General features: G+C 43.3%; 1 protein-coding gene across 3 annotated transcripts in view; it reads left to right on the forward strand.

The window, feature by feature from the left end:
- Positions 1-19,260, forward strand: part of RABL2B (RAB, member of RAS oncogene family like 2B) — a 115,344-nt gene extending 96,084 nt beyond the window's left edge. For all 3 annotated transcript variants that reach the window (XM_069229461.1, XM_069229463.1, XM_069229462.1), the window contains exons 7-9: positions 2,477-2,574; positions 17,029-17,112; positions 17,317-19,260. In XM_069229461.1, the coding sequence (XP_069085562.1) occupies positions 2,477-2,574; positions 17,029-17,112; positions 17,317-17,397 (263 nt within the window). In that variant the 3' untranslated portion in view covers positions 17,398-19,260. The remainder of the gene's footprint in view (positions 1-2,476; positions 2,575-17,028; positions 17,113-17,316) is intronic.
- Positions 19,261-22,914: the final 3,654 nt, after the last annotated feature.

Here is a 22,914-nt window from a genome sequence, read left to right on the forward strand (position 1 = left end):
CAGATAATAGCCAGGAAAGGGGTCTCTGAAGATTTGGTACAGAATAAGAGGAACGACTTGTGGGAGGTGTGGCAAGAGCTTCAAAGAAACAGTGGGACTCCAGCATTCCTTTACTTGGATCTGGCAATAAATGATTTGGGGATGCACGAAATTTGGGAAAGTGATTTTTTTTTTTTAAAGAGAGTAGTAAACAGTAATATGAAGAGGCTGTCTTTGCTAAAAGATAAAAAAATTATTATCAGAAAGATAGATCACATGCATGGGGGATGTTGAATGATTTTTAAGTTCCTTCGATATCAACTGTATTTTGAAGCCAGATGTTCTAAAATTAGGATTCTTGCACTTTCCTTTGGGGAAGCTGCAGGGTGACACAAGTGAGTCTTTAAGAGAAAGGGTGAGCTTGACCGAGAGCTGCAGGTTTATGTAAGAATGGGAAGAGGAATCTTATACATTTCTTATGTATTTGCCCAGCCGTAGTGCAAGAAAGAAGATTTCTATTCAAATCTCTTTTTAATCAACGGGGTATACGATCATGCAGACAAGCGGTAATAGCATGTTTTAAACCAGATGATCCAATGTTGAATTCCGTATGGTGAAATATTTTAAAGTGGCAGAGAAGAAAAATTTTATTGAATGGGAGGACACACTCTCTGTTGTAGCAGGATGGTGGACCATAGAGATATCTTAACCAAAGTAATCGTCGTATGATATCTCCATAAAAGTTGATTTCAGAGAATGTATTAATAGTAATGTATTTTCTGTTTGGGGAAATTGATGTTTTTATTATGATTATATATAATAAATATATATATATATATATATATATATATATATATATATATATATATATATATATATATATATATATAATGTATTTTTGTAATCTTTTTTTTTTATTACCTGTACAATAAATTAATTCATTCACTCTTAAGTGTGGTGCATCTGCCTACAGTAAAAGCAGAGCAGCGGCCCTGCCTTTGATTAATGAACTGTCTTCAGCCAACCACAAACTGTCAAAGTTTGCACCAGTGTTGAGAACTGTTTTCTTTTCTCTCTCTTTTTTTTTTCCTTTTGCTAATCTGGCACACTACCCCAGCCTGTGCAACATGTGTCTGCTTAAGGGTGCACTGCGAAGCAAACTGCGACATAGTGCATAACGAGTAATTGAGGCTCAAGTCAGAGTTGTGGTTCAGAGCATCAGGTTTCAGTTGTCCATTTTACAGAATTTCAACTTGCTCCCTCAAACTTAACTTCAGCTTTAGCTGATCACTGTCTTTGTGAAGTTTCCTTAAATTACTGGGACATATTGTACACAGAGTTACCCGGCAAGTGTGCTGTCAGATTTCCACGGGTAGTAAATCGTGTAAGGGTGAAGGTGGTTTGACTGAACCTGCAGATATGTGACTAGATGAAATCTGCTTTCACAGCGCTCCTGTAGTTCCCATTTAAGACGTTAACCAAGTTATTGGTCTTTGTGCTTTATAAAAGACGCGCTGAAGCAAAAGTCAAGGGCTGTTGCAGATGCCTGCAAAACACCTTTGTTAGGCCATTACCCAGCTGATCAACCAATGGATATAAAACAGATAAAGACACATTGGACTCGAGCCTCCTGAACTGAGGCAGCACCCAAGAGAAGAACCACACTTTAGGAAATTTCCGAATATCAGGCTGGCCCTACTCCTTAAACTTAATATCTCTGGACAGCAGATGTGTGTTCTCACCTAGCATCCTGGTAGATTTTAACTTCACTTGTGCCTTTCTATGCATAAACTGCAGAACATTTCCACACTCAAGCAAAGGAAGGAGAATCCCCTGTATTTCCATTAATGTTATCCGATATTAGCAAGCACTTGCCATCTGACATAATCTCAATTACAAGTGCACATTCACTCCGGGACTTAACCAGTAGTATTACAGAGGTGAATAACTATAGTTGTGTAATTGTCAATGGACCGGATCCGGCAGCTGTGTAATTTGCTACTGAGTGTTTACTTTGGGATATGCTAGGCATTAATAACCCGGACTATTGACCATTCACTGGTAAATTTAAAGTCCTGTTGGCGAATATAGTAAGTGGATTTAGCAAAAAGCAACTTTGGTGGACATGCTTTAAAACTTGGGAGCACAGTTCATCTAGAGTCAGTTTTCACTTTCTTGTGATTTGCACTGCTGAAAGTATGCATTGGTGTTAGAAGCTTCATGGCCACCATATATGATGCTTAGAATGTAATAGATTGAGCTTCGCTGTACATTTAGTCACCCTGGTGGTTGTTTAAAATGTTCCATTTCAGTTTGTCCATCTACATAACCTTTACACTTTGAGTGTCCCAGTGACCTGATATATTTGACACTCATTCGTTTATCAAATGTTTTGGCACTCTCATAATTTGGTGTAAAAGTAACCATAAATTATTAAAAGCAAAATTGACGAGGACTCTGTGCTAACCATTCATAATGTGTCTTTTGGTTTCTACAGTTGATTTGAAAGTCACTCAGAAAAGTTTCAACTTTGCGAAGAAGTTCAATCTGCCATTTTATTTTGTGTCTGCTGCTGATGGTACCAACGTAGTGAAGGTGAGAAAAACTGTCTCACTGTTGTCATATTGCAGTACAGCAAAAGGTGTGCTAAATATAAAAGACAATCATATGTGCTTGATACAGCATACAAATAAAACGTTTCTATCTGGAAACGTACAATATCGCACATGAACAATAATTAATAGGTGACATATGATAGGTCCTCTGCTAATATCAAAACGTAATTTTCCATCTTCAACAGTAAATGTAAGGGAAAAGTAGAAGAAAGGAATACTTGAGCATAGAAAGTTGTTTAAACCTTAAACAATGAGAACCACAGAGGCATGCAACAATTCACTAAAGAAATGTTCCCTAATAATCATTCCATTGTGATCATCTTTATAATTATTCTTGATCAACAAAAGTCTAATCAGTTCACAAAGTGACCAACTCATTCCATGATAATTGTTGAAGAATCACATTAAAAAAATTGCAAGTATTTTGTATCACTGGTATTTTGCAGTGAATTGATTACCATTAGTGTGGTCCCGTCAGTTGCCCTGATTTGCTGACATATGTTTCTAAGGTTTATTTTACAAACCAGAGTAAATGATTTTCTCCATTGATATGTTGGGTGTGGTGCCTTTGCCCCTCTGAAGATTTTTTGTTAATATTTCATTCCTTAAACTGTGGGTATATGATTTTACTGTCAGTAAAGTGATGGTTGTTTCTACTGATCTTAGTGTGGTAACCTTTCAGTTGCTTGACTGTTTGGAATTATTTTATTACTCTGAATGTGCGTCATGCGTACACTGCTGATTGTATATTGGTTTTAAACACAGGATTTTTCCTGGATTCACGTGCCTGAATAATTTTCCACTGCTGATTTAGGAGTGCTACAATGACTTAGAGTAGCAATTAGTAAATGTCAATAAGCCAGTAAATGAGTTTCTGATGGATACAACTACCTGTGGATTCCTCACCTCATGAATACTCCCATGGCGCCAGCATTCTACGGAAATCTTCTTACTAGTCTCTGCACGTCGACGAGGACGTCACTGTCTCGCACGCGACGCCGTCTGACGTCATACAGGCAATAAGAGGTCCTCGACGACGTGCGGACGTCAGTTCCCTTTTTTCCGTGCATTCGAAACGGTTATCTTCGAGGGAGCAACTGTTACTCTTGCGGTTACAGTGTATATCTTGCTGCGTACTCTTTCTCTGTGGAAATAATGTCGCAGAGAAAGTCTGGATTTAAGCCTTGTCGTGAGTGTGGAGGCAAGATGTCGGTGACGGATCCTCATTCCGATTGCCTTTGGTGTTTGAGCTCCGACCACGACGTCTCGACTTGTGATTCGTGTCAGCACATGAATCCGAAGGCCATTAAAGAACGCGAGGCGAAGCTGTTTATGGCCAAGTCAAAGGAGAAGCATCACAAGAAAAAGTCTTCTCCAAGACATCGGCGTCATCGAGACTCCCGGCGCCGTAGAGAATCTCGGCGTCATTCAAGGGAGGCTCGTTCCAGGTCTCCGGATCGGCGGCGGAGGACATGGGAGGTCAGCCCCACGGTGGCGCCGCATCCTTCGACGCCGTTGCTCTCTCCGACGTCTCCAACTTCGCCTGGACAGGCGTCGGTGATTGAGGTATTGGAGCCTCAGGTGTTTTCTCCGGCGCAGACGCCGAGGCCGGCGTCGGGGTCGCCTCCGAGTCAGGCACCCCAGTATCCGGCTTTTCCCACCCCTGGAGCCGATAGTTCCGCATTCTTGAATGCGATGTATGCCATCTTCCAACAGATGGCTCCAGGGGGTGCTCCGGCTGGGCCTTTGGCCTTTTCTTTGGGTGATCCTGCGCCTCTTCGGCCGGCACCCTTTATGCCCTTTCTCCCGTTTGGGAACGTGGGCTCGGCGCCAGTGTCGGCGCCGGTGGCCGCTCCGATGGCTTCGGAGGGATTGGCCCCAGGGATTTCCATCCCGTCGACGTCGAGATTTCGGCCTGTGACTCCGGTGGGTCCATCCGTTTCATCTGCTCTTCAGTCGGCGCCGAAGTTACCTGTGGCGCCGGATGCGGCGTCGGTGGCTTCGGAAGATCGGCGCCGATCTCCGACTTCGGCGGAGGTGTTGTCGACTCCGCGGATTGAGCAACGACTGCATTCAAGGAGGCGTGCTCTCCGGGTACTAGAGGAGCAGGAGTACCAACGAGCCCTAGAGGAAGGAGAGCTAGAGGACTCGGGTGATGGGCTGCGTGGACTGGAGTCGGCCAGTGGGCTGGACACTTCCCCTGAGTGGGACCTTTCGTCCCCGGGGGAATATACCGAGGAAGCTGCTTCCTTTCATACAGTGGTACGGAAGGCAGCTAGTTTTTTGGACCTGCCTTTGCCGGTGGTGGAGGCGAAACAAAACCTTTTGACAGAGGTGTTGCATCCGGCCTCAGCCGCGGCGGAGCCTCTATTACCTTTTAATGACGCTCTGCTGGATCCGGTTTTAGAGGTGTGGAAGAAGCCGGCATCTTCCCCAGCAGTTCACAGAGCCGTGGCCAGGAGGTATCGGACGGCTCCAACTGATCCTGGTTTCCTATCTAGGCACCCTACGCCGGAGAGCTTGGTTGTGCAGGCCTCCTGTTCGTCCAAATCAGCGCCTGGTTCTTTCCCGACGGTGCCTGGGGACAGAGACTCAAAAAAGCTAGAGGCGCAGTCGAAGAAGATTTTTTCGTCCTGCAGTCTGGCGTTAAAAGCCACTAATGCGACCTGTATCCTGGGGAGGTATATTCATGCTCTGATGGATGACATCTCCTCTTCGTTTACAGAGCTTCCCCAGGGTCTTTTGGATCTTGTCTCTGATGCCCAGGCTGCTGCGACCCAAATTATCCAGACGGGACTGGATACCACCGACTCGGTAGCCAGAGCAATGGGCACAACTGTGGTGGAAAGGAGACAGGCCTGGCTACGTAACTCGGGCTTTTCGGCAGATGTACAGTCCACATTGTTGGATCTCCCGTTTGATGGGGACAAACTGTTTGGGGCTAAGGCTGATTCGGCCTTGGAACGTTTTAAGGAGAGCAGGGCCACGGCTAAGTCGTTGGGACTCCAAGCTCCTTCTTCCACGGCCTCTTCCAGATTCTTCAGGAGGTTTCGTGGATTTGGGCGTGGCTCTTCCTCCTCTTCCTTTCGGGGAAGATATCAGCAACCTGCCTCTTCCCACCCCTATAGATCTTTTAGGGGGAGGGGTAGGGTCCGCACCAGGGGAGCCTCTCAGCAGCACTCTGCCTCTTCCTCATCCTCTGGCGGGGTGCAGCAGGGGAAGCAGCCTTAGGCTTCCACCATTTCCCACTCACTCCTCTCCTGTAGGGGGAAGATTACAGCATTTTCTCACCAAATGGGAGACTGTTACGTCGGACACTTGGGTTCTCAGTGTTGTGGGAAAAGGCTACACCCTTCCCTTTCGGGAGTTTCCGCCCCTCATCCCGCCCCGCCCTTCGTATTGTTCACAAGAACACCTCCTGTTGCTAGAACAGGAGGTGGAAGTCCTCCTTTTAAAGGGCGCGGTGGAGTTGGTCCCGGAGCAGGAAAGGGGTCAAGGAGTTTACTCAAGGTATTTCCTGATTCCCAAGAAGGATGGTCGTTTGAGACCAATTCTGGACCTGAGGATCTTGAATTGGTTCCTCAAGCAGGAAAAGTTCAAGATGCTGACCCTAGCACAGGTGCTTTTGGCGTTGAACATGGAAGACTGGATGGTGTCTGTCGACTTGCAGGATGCTTACTTTCATATCCCGATACTCAAGTCACACAGGAAGTATCTCCGGTTTGTGGTGGGATCGCAACACTACCAGTTTGCGGTCCTTCCGTTTGGTCTTACTTCAGCACCTCGAGTCTTCACGAAGGTGATGTCGGTGGTTGCGGCAGAGCTCAGAAGGAAGGGGATAGCAGTATTCCCTTACTTGGACGATTGGTTGATCAAAGCCAAGTCCCCGGAGCTTGTGTTGCGTCATCTGCAGTCAACAACCCAGTTGTTGTTCGACCTGGGCTTTTCGGTGAACGAGCCCAAATCTCACCTGGAGCCCTCTCAGCGCCTCCTGTTCATAGGGGCAGTACTGGATACGACATTGGGTCGGGCCTTTCCTCCGCCTCAGCGGATTCAAGATATTCAGGATTTGGTTCCAATGTTTCGAAACGGAGCGGTAGTTCCAGTCCTCAAGGTCCTTCGTCTGCTCGGTCTTTTTGCCTCCTGCATTCTGTTGGTCACGCATGCTCGCTGGCACATGAGGGCTCTTCAGTGGTGCCTCCGAAGGCAGTGGTCTCAACACAGAGGGGATCTAGAGGGTACTGTCAAGATCTCCAGAGATGCTGCTGTGGATTTGAAGTGGTGGATTGCAAGCAACAATCTTTCACAAGGAAAACCGTTCCAGCAGTCGCCACCAGTGGCCACAGTCATAACGGATGCTTCCACTCTAGGGTGGGGAGCTCATCTGGGGGATCTGGAGATCAAAGGTCTTTGGTCTCCAGAGGAACAGATTTTTCACATCAATCTGTTAGAGTTACGGGCTGTACGTCTGGCTCTCAAGGCCTTCCTCCCTTCCCTTCGTGGTCAGTCGGTACAGGTCCTAACGGACAATACTACCACGATGTGGTACATAAACAAGCAGGGAGGAGTGGGGTCGTACCTTCTCTGCAGAGAAGCTCTTCGACTATGGTCCTGGGCAAAGGACCATCGGATTTGCTTGATAGCAAACCATCTGGCCGGAGTCTTGAACGTGCGTGCGGAGATTCTCAGTCGCCACTTCTCGGCAGACCACGAGTGGCGTCTCCATCCAGATCAAGTCCGTTTAATCTTCCAGAAGTGGGGGTTTCCTCGGGTAGATCTGTTCGCCACTCGAGAGAACGCGCATTGTCCGTTGTTCTGCAGCCTTCAGTATCCGATGCAGGAAGCATTGGGGGACGCGTTTCAAATGACCTGGTGCGGCCAGTTGCTTTACGCGTTTCCTCCCATACCCTTGATTCCTCGAGTATTGAGGAAGATTCGCCAAGACCGGGCTCTAGTAATCGTAATAGCTCCGGATTGGCCAAGGAGGGTGTGGTACTCCGACCTTCTCCAACTCTCAACGTGCCCGCCGCTCCGTCTCCCTTTCAGGGCAGACCTCCTCTCGCAGTCGCAGGGGCAGGTTCTACACCCCAACCTCCAGAGTCTGCACCTACATGCCTGGAGATTGAACGGGGCAACCTGAGTTCCTTCTCTCTCCCGCCTGAGGTAGTGGATGTTATATTAGCGGCCAGGCGACACTCCACTAAATCTATCTACGCTAATAGGTGGTCTAAATTTGTTGCGTGGTGTGGAGAGAGGCAGATTGATCCTTTACAAGCTCATCTATCGGACGTTTTGTCTTTTGCTCTATCTCTGGCGCAGAAAGGTTGTGCAGTGGCTACCATTAAAGGTTATTTATCGGCCTTGTCAGCCTTCATATGTCTTCCAGACCAACCATCTTTATTTAAATCCCCTATTGTTATCAGATTCTTGAAAGGTCTTCTAAATCAATATCCTCCAAAGCCATTCGTTATGCCGCAATGGGATTTGTCCTTAGTCCTGACTTTCCTTATGGGGTCCCCTTTTGAACCTATGCATTCTTGCCCCTTAAGGTATTTGTTTTTAAAAACAGTCTTCCTGATAGCTATAACATCAGCAAGGAGAGTGAGTGAGTTGCAGGCCTTATCAGTAAAACCCCCTTATACAACTTTTTATGGGGATAAGGTGGTGTTGAGGACCAAGGCTGCTTTCCTCCCGAAGGTTGTTTCACCCTTCCATTTGGCTCAGGCAATTACTTTGTCCACGTTCTATCCTCCGCCTCATCCTTCCAAAGAGGAAGAAAGACTGCACCGTCTGGATCCAAAGAGAGCGTTGAGCTTCTTTATCAATAGAACAAAGGATTTCAGGCTGGAGGATCAGCTGTTTATTGGATACGTGGGCAAGAGGAGAGGAAAGGCAGTCCACAAGAGAACACTATCCAGGTGGGTTGTTCTTTGCATTAAAATATGTTACTCTTTGGCAAAGAAGGATCCTCCTGAGGGCATTAGAGCTCATTCCACCAGAGCTAAGTCGGCCACTTCGGCCTTAGCCAGAGGTGTTCCTGTGGTCGACATCTGCAAGGCCGCAACTTGGTCGTCCCTTCACACTTTTGCAAAACATTACTGTTTAGATTCTGAGGTTAGAAGGGACGGCCATTTTGCACGGTCAGTGCTGCAGGATTTCTTGGTTTGACCATTTAGGCACCCACCGCCGGGCGTGGTACTGCTTTGGGACTCTATTCATGAGGTGAGGAATCCACAGGTAGTTGTATCCATCAGAAGAACGAGTTACTTACCTTCGGTAACGACTTTTCTGGTGGATACATTAGCTACCTGTGGATTCCTCACGGTCCCACCCGCCTCCCCGTTGCCTTTATGGTCTTGCCAAGTAATCCTTGAGTGCGCTCCTCTTGATCTTTGAGGGTGCAATAGATGTGTATATATATGATATATTTATATATATATATATGGGTATAGGTGTATATATCTTTATGTATATACTTGGTGTGTGTATATATTTTTAAAAAAGAAAGAGTTTTATATATATATATATATATATATGTACATAAAAAAGATTTACAGTTATTCATACAATGTGGTGTATTTTTACAATATAATGGATGTTGCTTTGTTCTTTCATTGCATTGCCTGGTTGTTCTCATGCACGTAAAAAATGATTGGTACTGACGTCCGCACGTCGTCGAGGACCTCTTATTGCCTGTATGACGTCAGACGGCGTCGCGTGCGAGACAGTGACGTCCTCGTCGACGTGCAGAGACTAGTAAGAAGATTTCCGTAGAATGCTGGCGCCATGGGAGTATTCATGAGGTGAGGAATCCACAGGTAGCTAATGTATCCACCAGAAAAGTCGTTACCGAAGGTAAGTAACTCGTTCGTCTGTTTAGTAGCACATTCACCTCATTGAGAATCACCACAACTTCTGCCAATGTTGCAAATGTTCTGTACTGCTGGTGTATAAGGCCTTATGTGTTAAGCACATTGTCTTAAAGACAATGCGTTTCTTCACCAGTAGCTAGTGTAGTTGCTTCAGCATAGCACTGACCGAAGTTGAACAGGGAAGATTGAGTATCAGACGAGCAGCAGTGTTATGGATAAATTAAAGCTTACTGAGTGGCAGCTTGTCAATATTAAGTAATAGTGCGTTGCAGTAGTCAATTTTCGAGATCACCAGGGCAAGCAACACCATTATTCTAAGCTTCTCCTGTAAATAGGGGAATATTGCCCTCAGAGTTTTCAATATCCAGAAACAGGATTTGGTGATAGAATTGATGCGAGGCTTAAAGGATAAGGCAGCGTCAAAAATGACTCCCACGTTCTTAGTAGAGCCAATCGGAACTGGTATATCCCTGCACACAGATGGCCACCAGCTCCATAAGTTTTTACTAGAGCCAAATAGAAGAATTTCAGTTTTATCACCATTCATCCGAAGCCAGTTCCTGCCCATCCATTTATTAATCTCCCACATACATTGGTGGAAACAGTCAGCGACTTTTTCCCAGTTCCCATCAATGGGAATGATTATTTGGGTGTCATCCGCATAAGATGTGGTCAGGAAGCCAAAAGAATGAGTCAATCTGGCTAATTGAGCCATATACTTATTAAACAGGGTAGGACTACGAGAGGAACCCTGTGGAACATTGCATGGTAACTGATATGCAGGAGCTTTGAAATATCCATAGGTTACTGTGGTAGATCTATCTTTGAGAAAGGACTTCAGAATGTCAAGAGCAGTACCCCTAATGCCTGCCTGATACAGGCGGTGTATCATAATTTGAGGGGAGATGATATCAAATGCTGCTGACAAATAAAGAAGCACTAGAATGGTGTCAACTCCCTCATCGACTAATTTCCGGATCATATCCGAAGTGGTGATGAGAGCCGATTCTGTACTATGTTTTTTTTCCAAAACCATGTTGAGTGGGATCTAGACTCCCTGAGTCTTGAAGGAACGTGGCTAATTCTTTATTGATATGTTTTTCCAAGATCTTTGATAGGAAAGGCAATAAAGCAATAGTTCTTAGATTCTTGAGGTCATTTGATTTGCCATCTGTCTTCTTTTTTAAGGGAATCACCGTCGCTATGAAAATAACCAATACTCTGGGCACATCAAGGCACTTATTGTCGAGGATAGACCTGCTTGTTTATGCATTCCAGATCAACATGAGGCCTCACAGGCAAATCCATTTTAAATAATAAAAGTCTTTGTGCAATATTACTAAAATCTTTATGAAGAGGATGTCTTAAGCTCACAGTGGGAAAATTATTATATACATTTTTTTTTATTTTAGCCAACTTTAACCACCCTATTCTTGTAGAGGCAGCACAGATTGACTTTGGCCAACTGGCATCTTTATTGGGGATGACCAAAGTTGTCTGATCTATACAGTTAACACAATAGCACAGAATAACAAGACACCAGACCTATTGTATAATTATTTTTCTGTCCTGCCTACACCAGTTTTATTATTGGCCATCAAGAATAAACTTACCTGTGCTATAATTCAAGTACCATGGTTACAGACTTGCTTAGTCATTTTTCTGATAAAGAATAGGGAACCCAAGCTATGTTTTTCCCATCAATCTATTTTGTTGCTGAATGCAGATGGGAAAATCCTTGCCAAAGTTCTGGCTATTCGCATTAAATCTGATACCCGAGCTAGTTCCAATACAACTGTGTGATTTTGTTGTTGGACTGTACATTGTGGATCACAATGTCTTCATAGTCACTCTGTTTGACATTGCTTCTACTTACACTCTAACTCTGGAGGTTGAAAAGGTGTTTGATTGTGTTTCATGGAATTTTACTCTGGAAGATTATGAAGTGGCACCTCTTTCCTACAATTTTTATAGAGGTCATGAAAACACTTATCTGTCATCCAGTGTTGGCCTGTTATCTGAATAAGTCACTTTCCTGTATTTTCTATGTACACTCTCCATTTAGTTAGGGATGCCCGTTATCACCTACACATTCAACTTTACAGACAACAGTATTTACTCCTTCCATTAAAGAATAAACTGCTTTCCAGCTGTTTTTATCAGCACAGTTCTTTTCAAATTTGGTTTATGCAGATGACATTTCAGTGGTTACTAACTGTGATTCTAACTCTGCTCACTCCACACTTAACTAATTAGTAGTCTACTACAATGCTGACTCGAGTTAGAAACTTACCTGTGATAAAACTTAAGCTTCTTGTTCAGTTTGACTACATATGGGCTGCCAACTGTGAACTTTTGCATGTTAAGACCAGACAACTCCTAAAGAAGTGGCTGAATTTGCTGTTCTCGTTATTGTGGCTAGTAAAGCTAGTAAAAATATGGTTGTTAGACTTCTCTTTCTCATGGGATCTGAATTTGACGACTTCCTCCTTTTAAGAAAAAAAATGCAAAGCAGATAGCTTGTTGATGTGGATTGTCTTTGACCCTCACTTTAGAACTGTTGATGGTAAAAAATTACCTGAATTTGCTGCCACTGTAGAAATTATGTTCCAAACTGTGCTGTTATTTTCAGTCTATTTTCACTCTGACGGTTGATTGCATCTTCCCAACCTGAGGTTGCTGCACTAGTCGATTGCGTGCAGGAGGCAGGATCTGATCACATCCACCACTTATATTTGGGCCCGCAGCTGAGACGTGACTGCTAGGCACTTGTGACCTCTAGCTGAACCAGAAAGCACGTCTTTCGCACAAGGCACGTTGTTTTCATGCACAGTCACTGATTTTTACAACTGTTAAAATTTCTCACTTTGTGAACTATTGATGGTAAAATCTACCTGAATTTGCTGCCACTCTAGAAATTGTTTTAAATTGCGCTGTTATTTTTAGTCTGTTTTCACTCTGATGCTTGATTGCACCCCCCTACCTGAGGTAGCTGCAGTAGTTGATTGCGCTCAGGAGGAGGGGTGGGAACTGACTACATCCACCCTTATGGTTGGTCCCGTGGTGCGGACGCACAGTGGGTGCTCGCCAAAGGCAGGCCCATCTACGCTTTTCCACGTCCGTTCCAGAGTCACAGCCAGCCACTATGCCCTGATGAGACCAGGTAAACCTCGTCCACCCGAATTTCAAAATAGCTTCAGGATGAATCCCTCACCATTCATCATCATATATGAGACCCATCACTCCTAATGGGCTCAGAATCGTGGATCAGCTGCAGAAACAGTTTTGGTCTTTTTAAATATCCATCCCATGCCACCTTACATTCAGCTCTACCAGCCTAAACATCTCTTGCTGGGGGCGGCTCATAAACATACTCTCTGAGCAGACACGCACAGGAAATCAACAACTTAGTTATAGATAACAGGCTTGACTTTTTGTTCATTACTGAAACCTAGCTTAAACGCTTGTCCCCGATGTAGGCATGGCAGTGCCCCCCCCAGATATACAGTTGTGACCCAGGACAGAGTAGAAGGTCGAGGTGGTGGAGTAGCTATTATCTTTCGTGACAGTTTTCAGTGTATCGCCTTTGACATAGATTCCCTAACAAGGAGCAGAAAACTTAGGCCTCAAGATCAGCGCCTCTCTATCTTTTTCTGGTTGTCAACTTTATTGTCCTTGGCGTCCTGGATCTAGCTTCCTAAACATTGTCGGGGAGACCCTCACCCCTCATTACTTCTCTACGCTAACTTCACTGTTCTGGGAGACTTCAGCTTTCACTTTGATGACCCAGACAACTCTGAAGCTACCACCCTTACCCTTCGAGACACCTTAAAAATAATAGGTCTCCCCCAACTAATAAATACACCCACTCTAGTTAGTTCCCTTTAACATAGATCAATCAAGACCTTCGACCCCCTATAAAAAATCCTACCTACTTCATGGCTGAGCGATGAAATCAAATCCAGTGCTAAATTCCCAACTGTCCACCACTTTCCCAACTCTCAACAACAAGTTGCTTGAGGGCATTAATTCTTTTAACACATGGATTTCAAATGTAGCCCTTGAACTAGCACCTCCCATTTGCCACAGTAATTGTCAGCCAAAGCAATCCCTACCATGGTTCTCTCCGGCCCTAATAGAACAAAATCGCTACTGTAAACAGCGTGAACTCAAGTGCCGCCAGACTTGCCAAACTGATGACTTCTCCCTCTTTAGAAAGGCCCAGCGATCATATCATAAAATTTATTAAGATAACCATAAAATCCTATTTCACCACAAAAATTGAAGAGGCAACTCAGGGCCCTAAAACCATCTTCTGTATCTCTAGAGCCTTTCTTCAGCCTAAAACCCTTTCAAGAGATGTCCCTCCATCCCAGGCACTCTGTGACCGGATCTCAACCTTTTTCGAGGATAAGATCCAGGCCATACAACAGGGATTCAACTCCACCCCCATGAGTGACACTATAAGCTGTCCTGCTCTTAAATATTCCCAAAGTGCTATCAACATGAGTTTGACCGCATTTGAAGAAATCTCCTTAACACAGTTGTGTCAAACCATTCTCTCCTGCAAGTCAGGCTCCCCTCATGATACCTGCCCCTCAGCTATTCTCCATGAGACCATAGACACTGTTAGCCCACTCATCAGCCAGACCCTAAATACTTCCTTATCCATAGCAGAAGTCTCCTAGCCTGGAAACTGAAAAAGACCACTCAATTCTGTCTAATCTTAGGCCTCTTCATGCACGACAGTCAGGTTTCAGACCTAAACATTCCACTGATTCAGCCTTACTTGAAGTTTCAGAAACCATCAAAATATCTCTGGATGCTGAAAATAATGCGGTATTGATACTCTTGGATCTCTCTGCAGTATTCAATACCATATTACTTGACATCCTCCTCCAGCGAATCTAAGACATGGGGGTCTCACACAAAGCCCTATCCTGGATTAGATCATTCCTAACTGATAGGAGACAAACAGTTGTCCTAGTAGAATTCTTTTCGAAAGAAAGATCAATCACCTGGGGTCTTTCCACAGGGCTCATCACTTAGTCCCTCCTTTTTAACATCTATATTTCCCCCCTCATCTCCCTGATTGCCTCCTATGAAATTGCAGCCACCTAATAGGCAGACAATACACCGTTGATCCTCTCTCTCTAGATAAGAGGTCATCTGTTTCTGAACTCCGTTTCCAAAGCTCACTCTCAAACGTAATTTTGTGGATGCGAAGCAACCATCTCAAATGTAAATCGGAAAATACAGAAATTCTTCTCTTTGGAAAATCAGACCAATTCCTCCCACTCTATGGTGGTTGGATTCTGTCCTCCCACCACCTGCCACTCTAAAAGTAGCCAAGAAACTGGGGATAAAATTTGACACCGACTTCTCCTTCCAACTTCAAGTGTCCGTATTAGCAGGGATGTGTTTTAACTTGATTAAATCCCTCAAAAAATGTTTCCACTTCACCACCAGAAAAACCATAGCCTTTGCCCTAATTACATCAAGACTCCACAATTATAACAGTTTATATGTGGGTTGCTCCAAAAAGTTAATTCATAGGCTCTCAGTAGTCAAACATGCGGCAGCTAGAATAGTGCTACAACTTCCTAAGCAGAAGTCCGCATCACACGCTCTTAAAACTCCACTGGTTGCCAATATACAAACAAATACTATTCACGACCCTGTTGTTAGCCTTCAGAGTCTTCAAGTCCACTGGCCCTAAATATCTCACAGCCAGGTTTTGTCCTTATAAGACCCAGAGAATACTGAGATCCTCAAATGCTAATCTGTTGAGGCCTCCTCCGTTTAGATTAAAAACCAGAGGTGGAATATCCTTCATGTGGCTAGGCACCAAAGCCTGGAACCAAATGCCAAACTATGTCTTTCATTGATACAGCAGAAATGTTCAAAAAACCTTTAAGACCTGGCTCTTCCTTGCCCTAGATGCACTGTGCTGCGCCGTTGTTTAAATCGATCCATCTGGTTCTACGTTGAGGTTCGCAGTGTTCCATGCTCAATTACAAGTGACAGTGCGCTTTAGAAACGCATCATTCATTGATTATATAGTGCTTTGCTACCTTATGGCTATATATGCTCTTTAGAAATACCACATACATACAGCGTAGGAACTCATTGTACAAGGGTCCTCCTCCAACCCCTTCAGTAGCTGCCCCATTATGAAAGTGTTGATTTTTGGGTGCTTGAAACAAGGTAAACAAGTGCTTGTATTGACTGGTTCACCAAATAAGGTCCCAATTAGTCCATAGAGTACCTGTGGGCAGATGAAATTCTTCGCAAGCAGCCCACATGAAAAGTGCATTTATTGCCTATCGTGGAAGCGCAAGCTAATTGACTGGAACCAATGCCTCATATTCTACAATAAGACCTTTAAGAACAGTATAGTTGTCTCTTTTATTTGTTCCACAAAGTTCCTTAAAGTATATCTCCTCTTCTGGGGGTGAGTCTCCTGCATCCCCTAAAGAGATACAGAAACTGTTAAATGTAAGGCCTTTAAAAGTAAAGCTCCTTAAAAGCAGTTCTGCTGTGGCACCTTTAGCCTCTGGGGCCACTGCAGCTCCTACTCCTAATTTCTCACCTGATGATTTAGCCATTTTTTTTTTTTTTTTTTTTAGTATTCTTTGATTGTTTTCTTGTGATTGTTTCCCTCTTTCAAATAAATTTCAATTTGAAATGAAAATACAGATGATGCAATTCCTCTATGGGGCGTGAAGTAACCACCACATTGCAGCAGCAGTAGTTATTTGACATGAGTATGAGCAGAATACAAACCATTTTATCCTTCATTCAACCGTTGTGATACCAGACCCAGAAAAACTAGCTGGTAAAACCACTTCCTTCCTGCAACCTTACTAACTATTTTCTGTGAGCCTTCCACAACAGCTAAGTTGGCTACTGCTGAATTTACTAGACTTCTTCAAATTGGAAAGTTCAGAAGTGAGACGGCGAGCGCTAATCCAGATGCATTAAAATTTTCTTGATTAATTTCAATTATCTTTTTTATTACCATTTAAATGTAAGGGCATTTGCAAAAGCTCATTATTTGCACCTCCTTCCTAAATGTAAACTTATACCTGCTTTTTAGTATTCTCTTTGTTTGTAATCAAATGAGTCTTTATGCAAAACCTGTAAGAAGTGGCCTGAACAGTTTGCTGCCTTAGATCCACATTATTATGTACTGTAATTATTTTGGAAATTTTAGGCCATCCAAAGCTTAAAAACGTGTTAGTACCATTTGTGAGAAAAAAACATCCAATACATTTCTTGCTGCAAGCTTTTTTTTTTTTCTTTTTTTTTTTTAATAAGTCACGTGTTTAGCCACTTTTTCCAGTTTTGGGGAAATAGAAAACTGTAATCTACAAAACCTTAGTATAATTTATGAACACAAACTTGGCCCTAAAAAAGTAATTACTTGTTTCTCCCATTTAATTCAAAGTCACCATGGTTTAAATGTTTGTGTAAGAGCTGTGAGAAATTCTTAGCCCTGAAGGCCTGGGAGAAGTTAAATAACTAGTCACTTATTAATAAACTCCAAACTTTCTCAACAGATTTTCTCTGATGCAATTAAACTGGCTGTTTCATACAAGCAAAATTCAAGTGATTTCATGGACGAGGTTATGAGAGAGTTAGAGGTAAGATTTGTTACTTGAGTTACATCTGGATTAATTTCCGTGCTCTGAGATGATTTGTAGGCTGAGCTGATGTCCACAAGGACATCAACTGCAATCCCTAACTTGAACAAAAGCTTTTGACAATATTCTTCATCACATGTTTTAATGAATGCTTCAAAGGCCTGGTAATTGAAAAGCTCACAATTTTAAATTTTCCTCACACAGAACTTTGAATTGGAGAAGAACGTGGCTGAAGGCTCATCCGATAAAGAGGACACTAATGAGGAAGAGCCACAATCTACCTGAGCAGACGTGTAGTGCCGCCATAAACATTCCCTCTAGGAGTAGCATAACAGGTCCCATCTGTAAAATTAGGCCGACATCTTCAGAAACCAAATCAGCATCCAGGAAAAACAACTGGTCTCCTGCTAGAGAACAAAATCATACCTCAACTACTCTGCTTTATGTCTGCAACTACTTTGCCTAATTCACACCATAGATACCTTATTTTTCCAAACTTGATTCTCTGCCACCAGAGCTGCATAGTATACATTACTTGTCTCTGTATCTAGAACCATTCGACATGACTTCAGATCTACCGCTAAACACAGACCAGAGTCAAGCATCTGTGTTTTCAAGCAGCTCATGTGAAATACAAGTCTTCTATCAAGAGATCCACACATTTTGATGATACACTACAGCTAAGAATCCCGATCTCTACTACCAAGCATCTCAATTTCTATAGCTAAGCCAAGGACCATCAAGTCTAAAGCTTTGTGCTGTTTAAAGAAAATTCAGGAGCCTGTTTTTCGATAGGTAAGCAGTTCTTTCTGGATGACAAAAACAAAAGGACTGTTATATCCTCAGGCAGGTACCTCCCTCTTTACTGCTAAACACCACAATTTGTCCAGATATACTCTGTGATTTCTACAACTTAGCCCTGCAGCCAAGACTTTCAATCCCTGTATGAAGCCACTTAAGTCAAGCCATTTTGTCTGTCCAGCTATCTCATTTCTTAAGTTAAAGCCTTGTGACCCATTCAGTTGAGTCAATCTTCCCCGTTTTCCTACTCTCTTGCAATTCTCATAGTCCACGTGTACTGGCAAGCTAGAAAGTTGCACAGTATTCCATTTCTGTTGTGGTGTTCTGACATTGGAAGTGTGCATTCATTTCCTGGACCAACATTCTGCACACAGACTTGTCCTGACTCTGAGAAGTAAATAAACTGGAATAATCTGCTTTGTACGTTGCTCCCAACTGAGAGTTGTTTTCAATTCCTAACTGGCATCACGGAAGAAGGAACAACTGTTTTTTTGTTATTGTTTTTTTTTTTATGGAAAAGCAACAAATCTAAACATAATTTAATTTGAGCCATTCTCTCTGACCATATATTGCAGTACTGGTTACTGTTACAGCATATGCTCGAACTTCTCACTGAAAGACTTCACACCTTAAACAGTAGTGCAGTTTTGTAATTCAAATTATTGTAAACATGTTATTATTTAATGAAATGGCACTTGATTGTAAATATGTGTAGTCTCATGTAAACCTCAGTATTGTCTCTAGAATGGCTTACTGTGGTTCAAATCCTCACTATAGAATAAGGGGAAGTCAGCCCTTTCTGTTATGGGTCCAATATTCACAGTGATACAAAGGATAGGTTTTGTATATCAGTATGCTGGAACACAGAGCATGGAGGTGCAGTCTGTCTGGTAAGAATACTCAGTGGCTTGAGGACCATGTTGAAATGAATGAAGAATGCACCCAGTGCAAAGGCCGGTGCTGGATGTCTTTAGGGTAATTGGTGTGTTTAGCTCACGAAAGTGGGATGAGAGGATGGCTATTCATTTATAGGTCTCAGTAGTGTAATTAGTATCACTCTTTTGTTATGTTCTGGGGTCATTGTGTGCAGGGTGGTGCAAGCCAACAGCATAGAAATGAAGCCTGACTTTAATTTTTGTTCAGAATGACTTCCAGAGTACTAGAACCTGTTTATTATCATTATTTGTTTAAAAGCCTTCTCACCAGTTTTCCACTGCACAAGGATATTTTGTGTGGGTTAAGAGTGTACCTCAGTCCTACTTAAAGTGACCATGTAACATTTAATCTAACAGACATTAAAAGAGGTGTGGATTCCAGCCATTGAGCAACTCTGGAATCATAGCATAAGTCCGGGAGTACTGCTGTTCCTGGTCCTGCTTTTCCCAAAATGATGATCGATGTCCCATCTTGTCTGATGTGGAAACCAATGCGTGGCATTTTGCCTGTCTGGGATGCCCACCCTTCGTCAATGTAAATTATATTTCTCTGATGGATACTTCTGCCTGTAGATTCTTCAATTTTTTTTATCCTCTCCAGTTGCCAGACGGGATCCAGAATCTTTGCAACTGCTCTCCCATGCTGGTAGGTCGTGCCACAACTCTGTCTCTGCTCCACATACCAATGCAGACATAAAGTCACAGAGTTACAAGAGGCATCACTCAGGTGCATAGTCTGTGGTTCCTTATTTTTCCACGCCCTAGGACGTGGATCTGAAGTTGCTCTCAGAACATTTTTATTCTTTTTATTACAAGAAGTAGTATAAGTGCAGTGTTGTTAGGTATTTCTCCACCAAAGTTGTCAAGCATCAGATTGGATGTCCTTCTTGTGGCAGGCAGATGTCCTTCTCCGGTCAGCATGACTTGTAATGTCCACTATTCCAAGTCATTCACTATTCCAAGTCATTCAACAAATGTGGTATGCATGCCAAGCCTATGAAAGAATGAAAGGCAAAACTCCTCATGGCCCAAGTCCAAGATGAGCGTTGTGGTAAACTCCTCCATTGCTTTTCTGTTGCCCCAGGCAAATTCCGCTTTGACCGAAAAGTCCTGCAGTTGGATCTCATCTTAAGGTAGGGACTCCAAAAGGTCACACAGGACCCTTTGTCTTCTCAATCTGTCTTCTTCCAGGGGTAGGTCGTCCAATGGTGGTTCTAATCACTTGCCCTGCTCTCCTTGCCAACCTCAGAACTGGCCTATATGAAGGTGATCTTCGCTCTAAATTCAGACCCAGTGCTGCCGTTTGAGCCTGAGGAGGTGCTCCTGTCACTGACCTCGTGCAAAGTGCAGCCTTCACCAAGGCGATGATGGTGTTCCTCAGAAAGAACTCCCCTCTGGTGCACCTGCAGGCCCCAAGGAGCCTTGGGGACCCCTGACCAGCCAATTGCCACCAGCTGCTACTGCAGTGTGGATCAACCCCATTTTTTCAGCTCCTGATGCTAGTTTATCACCGGCTTTCCCATCTTCCTGGTGAAAGGCATTGATGACTGCAGTGCCGCTGGCACCATTCTCCCACCACCACCCCTGACTTCGAATCAGTCACTTTATTTGATGTTTTCCAAAGACTAAGGCCATTCTAATTAGTTCCAGACACAAGGCACATTGATTATTTGACACGTCCTATAGGCCACTGTTCTGTGATAAGTAATATGGAAACTTGGTGACATCTTGGATCCTATTCAGATGCCTGATATTGTATACATGATGATGACAACAGTAGCGAGGTGAGCCACCTCCTCTGTCCTAGGAGTTCTGAGGCAGGTCACTATTTAACTAGGAAAGACACAAAGGATGGGGCCTAGGGAGATTTTGAGACCAGCGGGTGTTCACTCCCAAATCATAAACAATAATAGCAACAAAATACCCAGGGATACAAGAAACGGTCATTTGAAACCTAAACTGTGAGTTAATAGGACAAAACCCCTCACCCACCAGAGATGCTTCATCATAGGGATTCTCCTCACACAGTAACAGTGAGTCACTGTGTGGGCTACAACTCCTGCCCTAATCAGGAGGAGCTCTTTGGATGCTTAAGTATGTTGTGATGTTCCTTATGGAGTCAAACAAGTGGTGGGAGTTGCTCCTGGGGCATGCCGATTTGAAGATTCCAGCCTTTTCAGCCTGTGCTGCAGCCCAGGGAGTTTTTTCAACAGTAGTCAGATGTGTGGAATTTAATAAAATATCTACTTGTCCATAGGACAGGTTGCTTCTGAAATCTACTTGTCCTATCCAAACAATCGACGTGTCCCTTTGGTTCCTTGTAGAGCGGCGACAAATTATGGCAGCAGTCTCATTATGTAAGAGCTCTGATAATAGCCTCTCTGCTTATGCTAGGGCTAATACTAAAGTAGGGCTTTAATACTAGCAATTTTAAGGCCTACTGTAGCAATTTCCTTATTTTGCCACCTTTCTGCAGATCTTCATACTGGGCCTGGAGGAAGCAATAAGTAATATTTGCAGGGCTGAAATGCCTTTGAGTCTGTGGAAGCCTACTAACTTGCATGTTTTAAGGATTTTCACTAGCTCTTCTCTAATCTTTTGCCATGCTGAGAAAGGTTGGAAATTTACTCCTGACAAAGGCAAAAGTAGAAGTTCTTCCAGGATTGGGAAAAAGTGGTTGAAGGGAAAATGGACTTGTAAATGCTCAATAGATTTTCACGTGAGCAAGTCTACACATGCATACTTCCTCATGCTAAAATACACAGATATGTTCTAGGAGTATGATTTCCTGGTCTACTTTTGTAAATTCTTGTGAATTCATGAAAGCCTTTAATTCAAAGGCATACACATGGGTGCACTTTTGTGACTTTTCTGATTAGGTCTAGCACTAACCAAGACATTTTGACTTTATAAATATTCTACTCTTCAGTCTGTCTACCTATTGGCTGGCTTTACTGTGAGTGATAGCATTCTGTTCTTCCACAAGAAGGATATTGGCACACAAAGTAGTTTTGTTCAGTGCCAGGAACTACTGTGGCAATGTGTGCTTTTTGAGACCCAAAAACTTTTTTTTTTGTCAATGTTTGTTACAATGGTGAGGGCCTGGCAGCTCCACCAACAATAAAGTGTTATAAAAGCCATGTCAAAACAAGACACGCATTGACAAAACCAAAAGGCTGACAACCAATGTTGGCTCAGTTGGCTTTGCCAGTGTTTGTTTATTTTCATGATTCCCATAATCTTGTTGAAAATGGTTACATTGATTTCCCATTATTACTATTTCGTGGAAATACTAGCATGCATCAACACATTTTACTAAATGACCCATCAAAGAAATAGTACCTAACATTTCACAGTAATTCAGCAAAACATTTTTCTCCTACTTGGATTTTTTCTGTACATTTTAAGCAAAGAATCATCAGTCTTGCTTACAAGCTTCTGCAAACATTTGCATCTAATCAGAGCACATTCAGGGAGCATATATCCATCATAGCCTCATATTGTTCAACCTTTCAAACGTGTGTACACTTTTTTTTTTTTTTTTTTTACTGTAACCACTGTCAATAGTGACCTAGCAACTTTTAGAGTGCTCACCCTGGTAATAAAGGCTTTGCATTAATGAACCATAAATACAAGCTCAAGGTAACATATGGACACAAATATTACCTCAACTGCAGACAGTTCTCTTTCCTGTAAATTAGCAACCAAAGGGTTTTCTGCAGGGGGTTGGGCCTACTTGTCCCAGAGGCAAAATGAACTTGAAATGTGTTGTCCTTGACCCCAAACAATATGTCCATAAGGGACTACATCAGCAATATTCCTTCTCCTCTTCCTTGGCGCCCCCAGCTCAGTCGCTTTCACTCATCTTTGAAGGATCGTCACTTACTGGCAGTCCATTTTAACAGACCATTAAGTCCCCCAGATTTCTTAAACAGGGATACACCCTTAGCTCCCAGGAATCACACCCTCTATTTATACCAATCCCTTAGCCACCTCTGAAAACATGCTCTCTTCTCACAATAGGAGATCCTTATGCTGTTGAGCAAAGTTGCTGTAGAGTTGGTGC

This window comes from Pleurodeles waltl, chromosome 4_1 (genome assembly GCF_031143425.1).
Source record: "Pleurodeles waltl isolate 20211129_DDA chromosome 4_1, aPleWal1.hap1.20221129, whole genome shotgun sequence".
NCBI classification, from domain to species: domain Eukaryota; kingdom Metazoa; phylum Chordata; class Amphibia; order Caudata; family Salamandridae; genus Pleurodeles; species Pleurodeles waltl.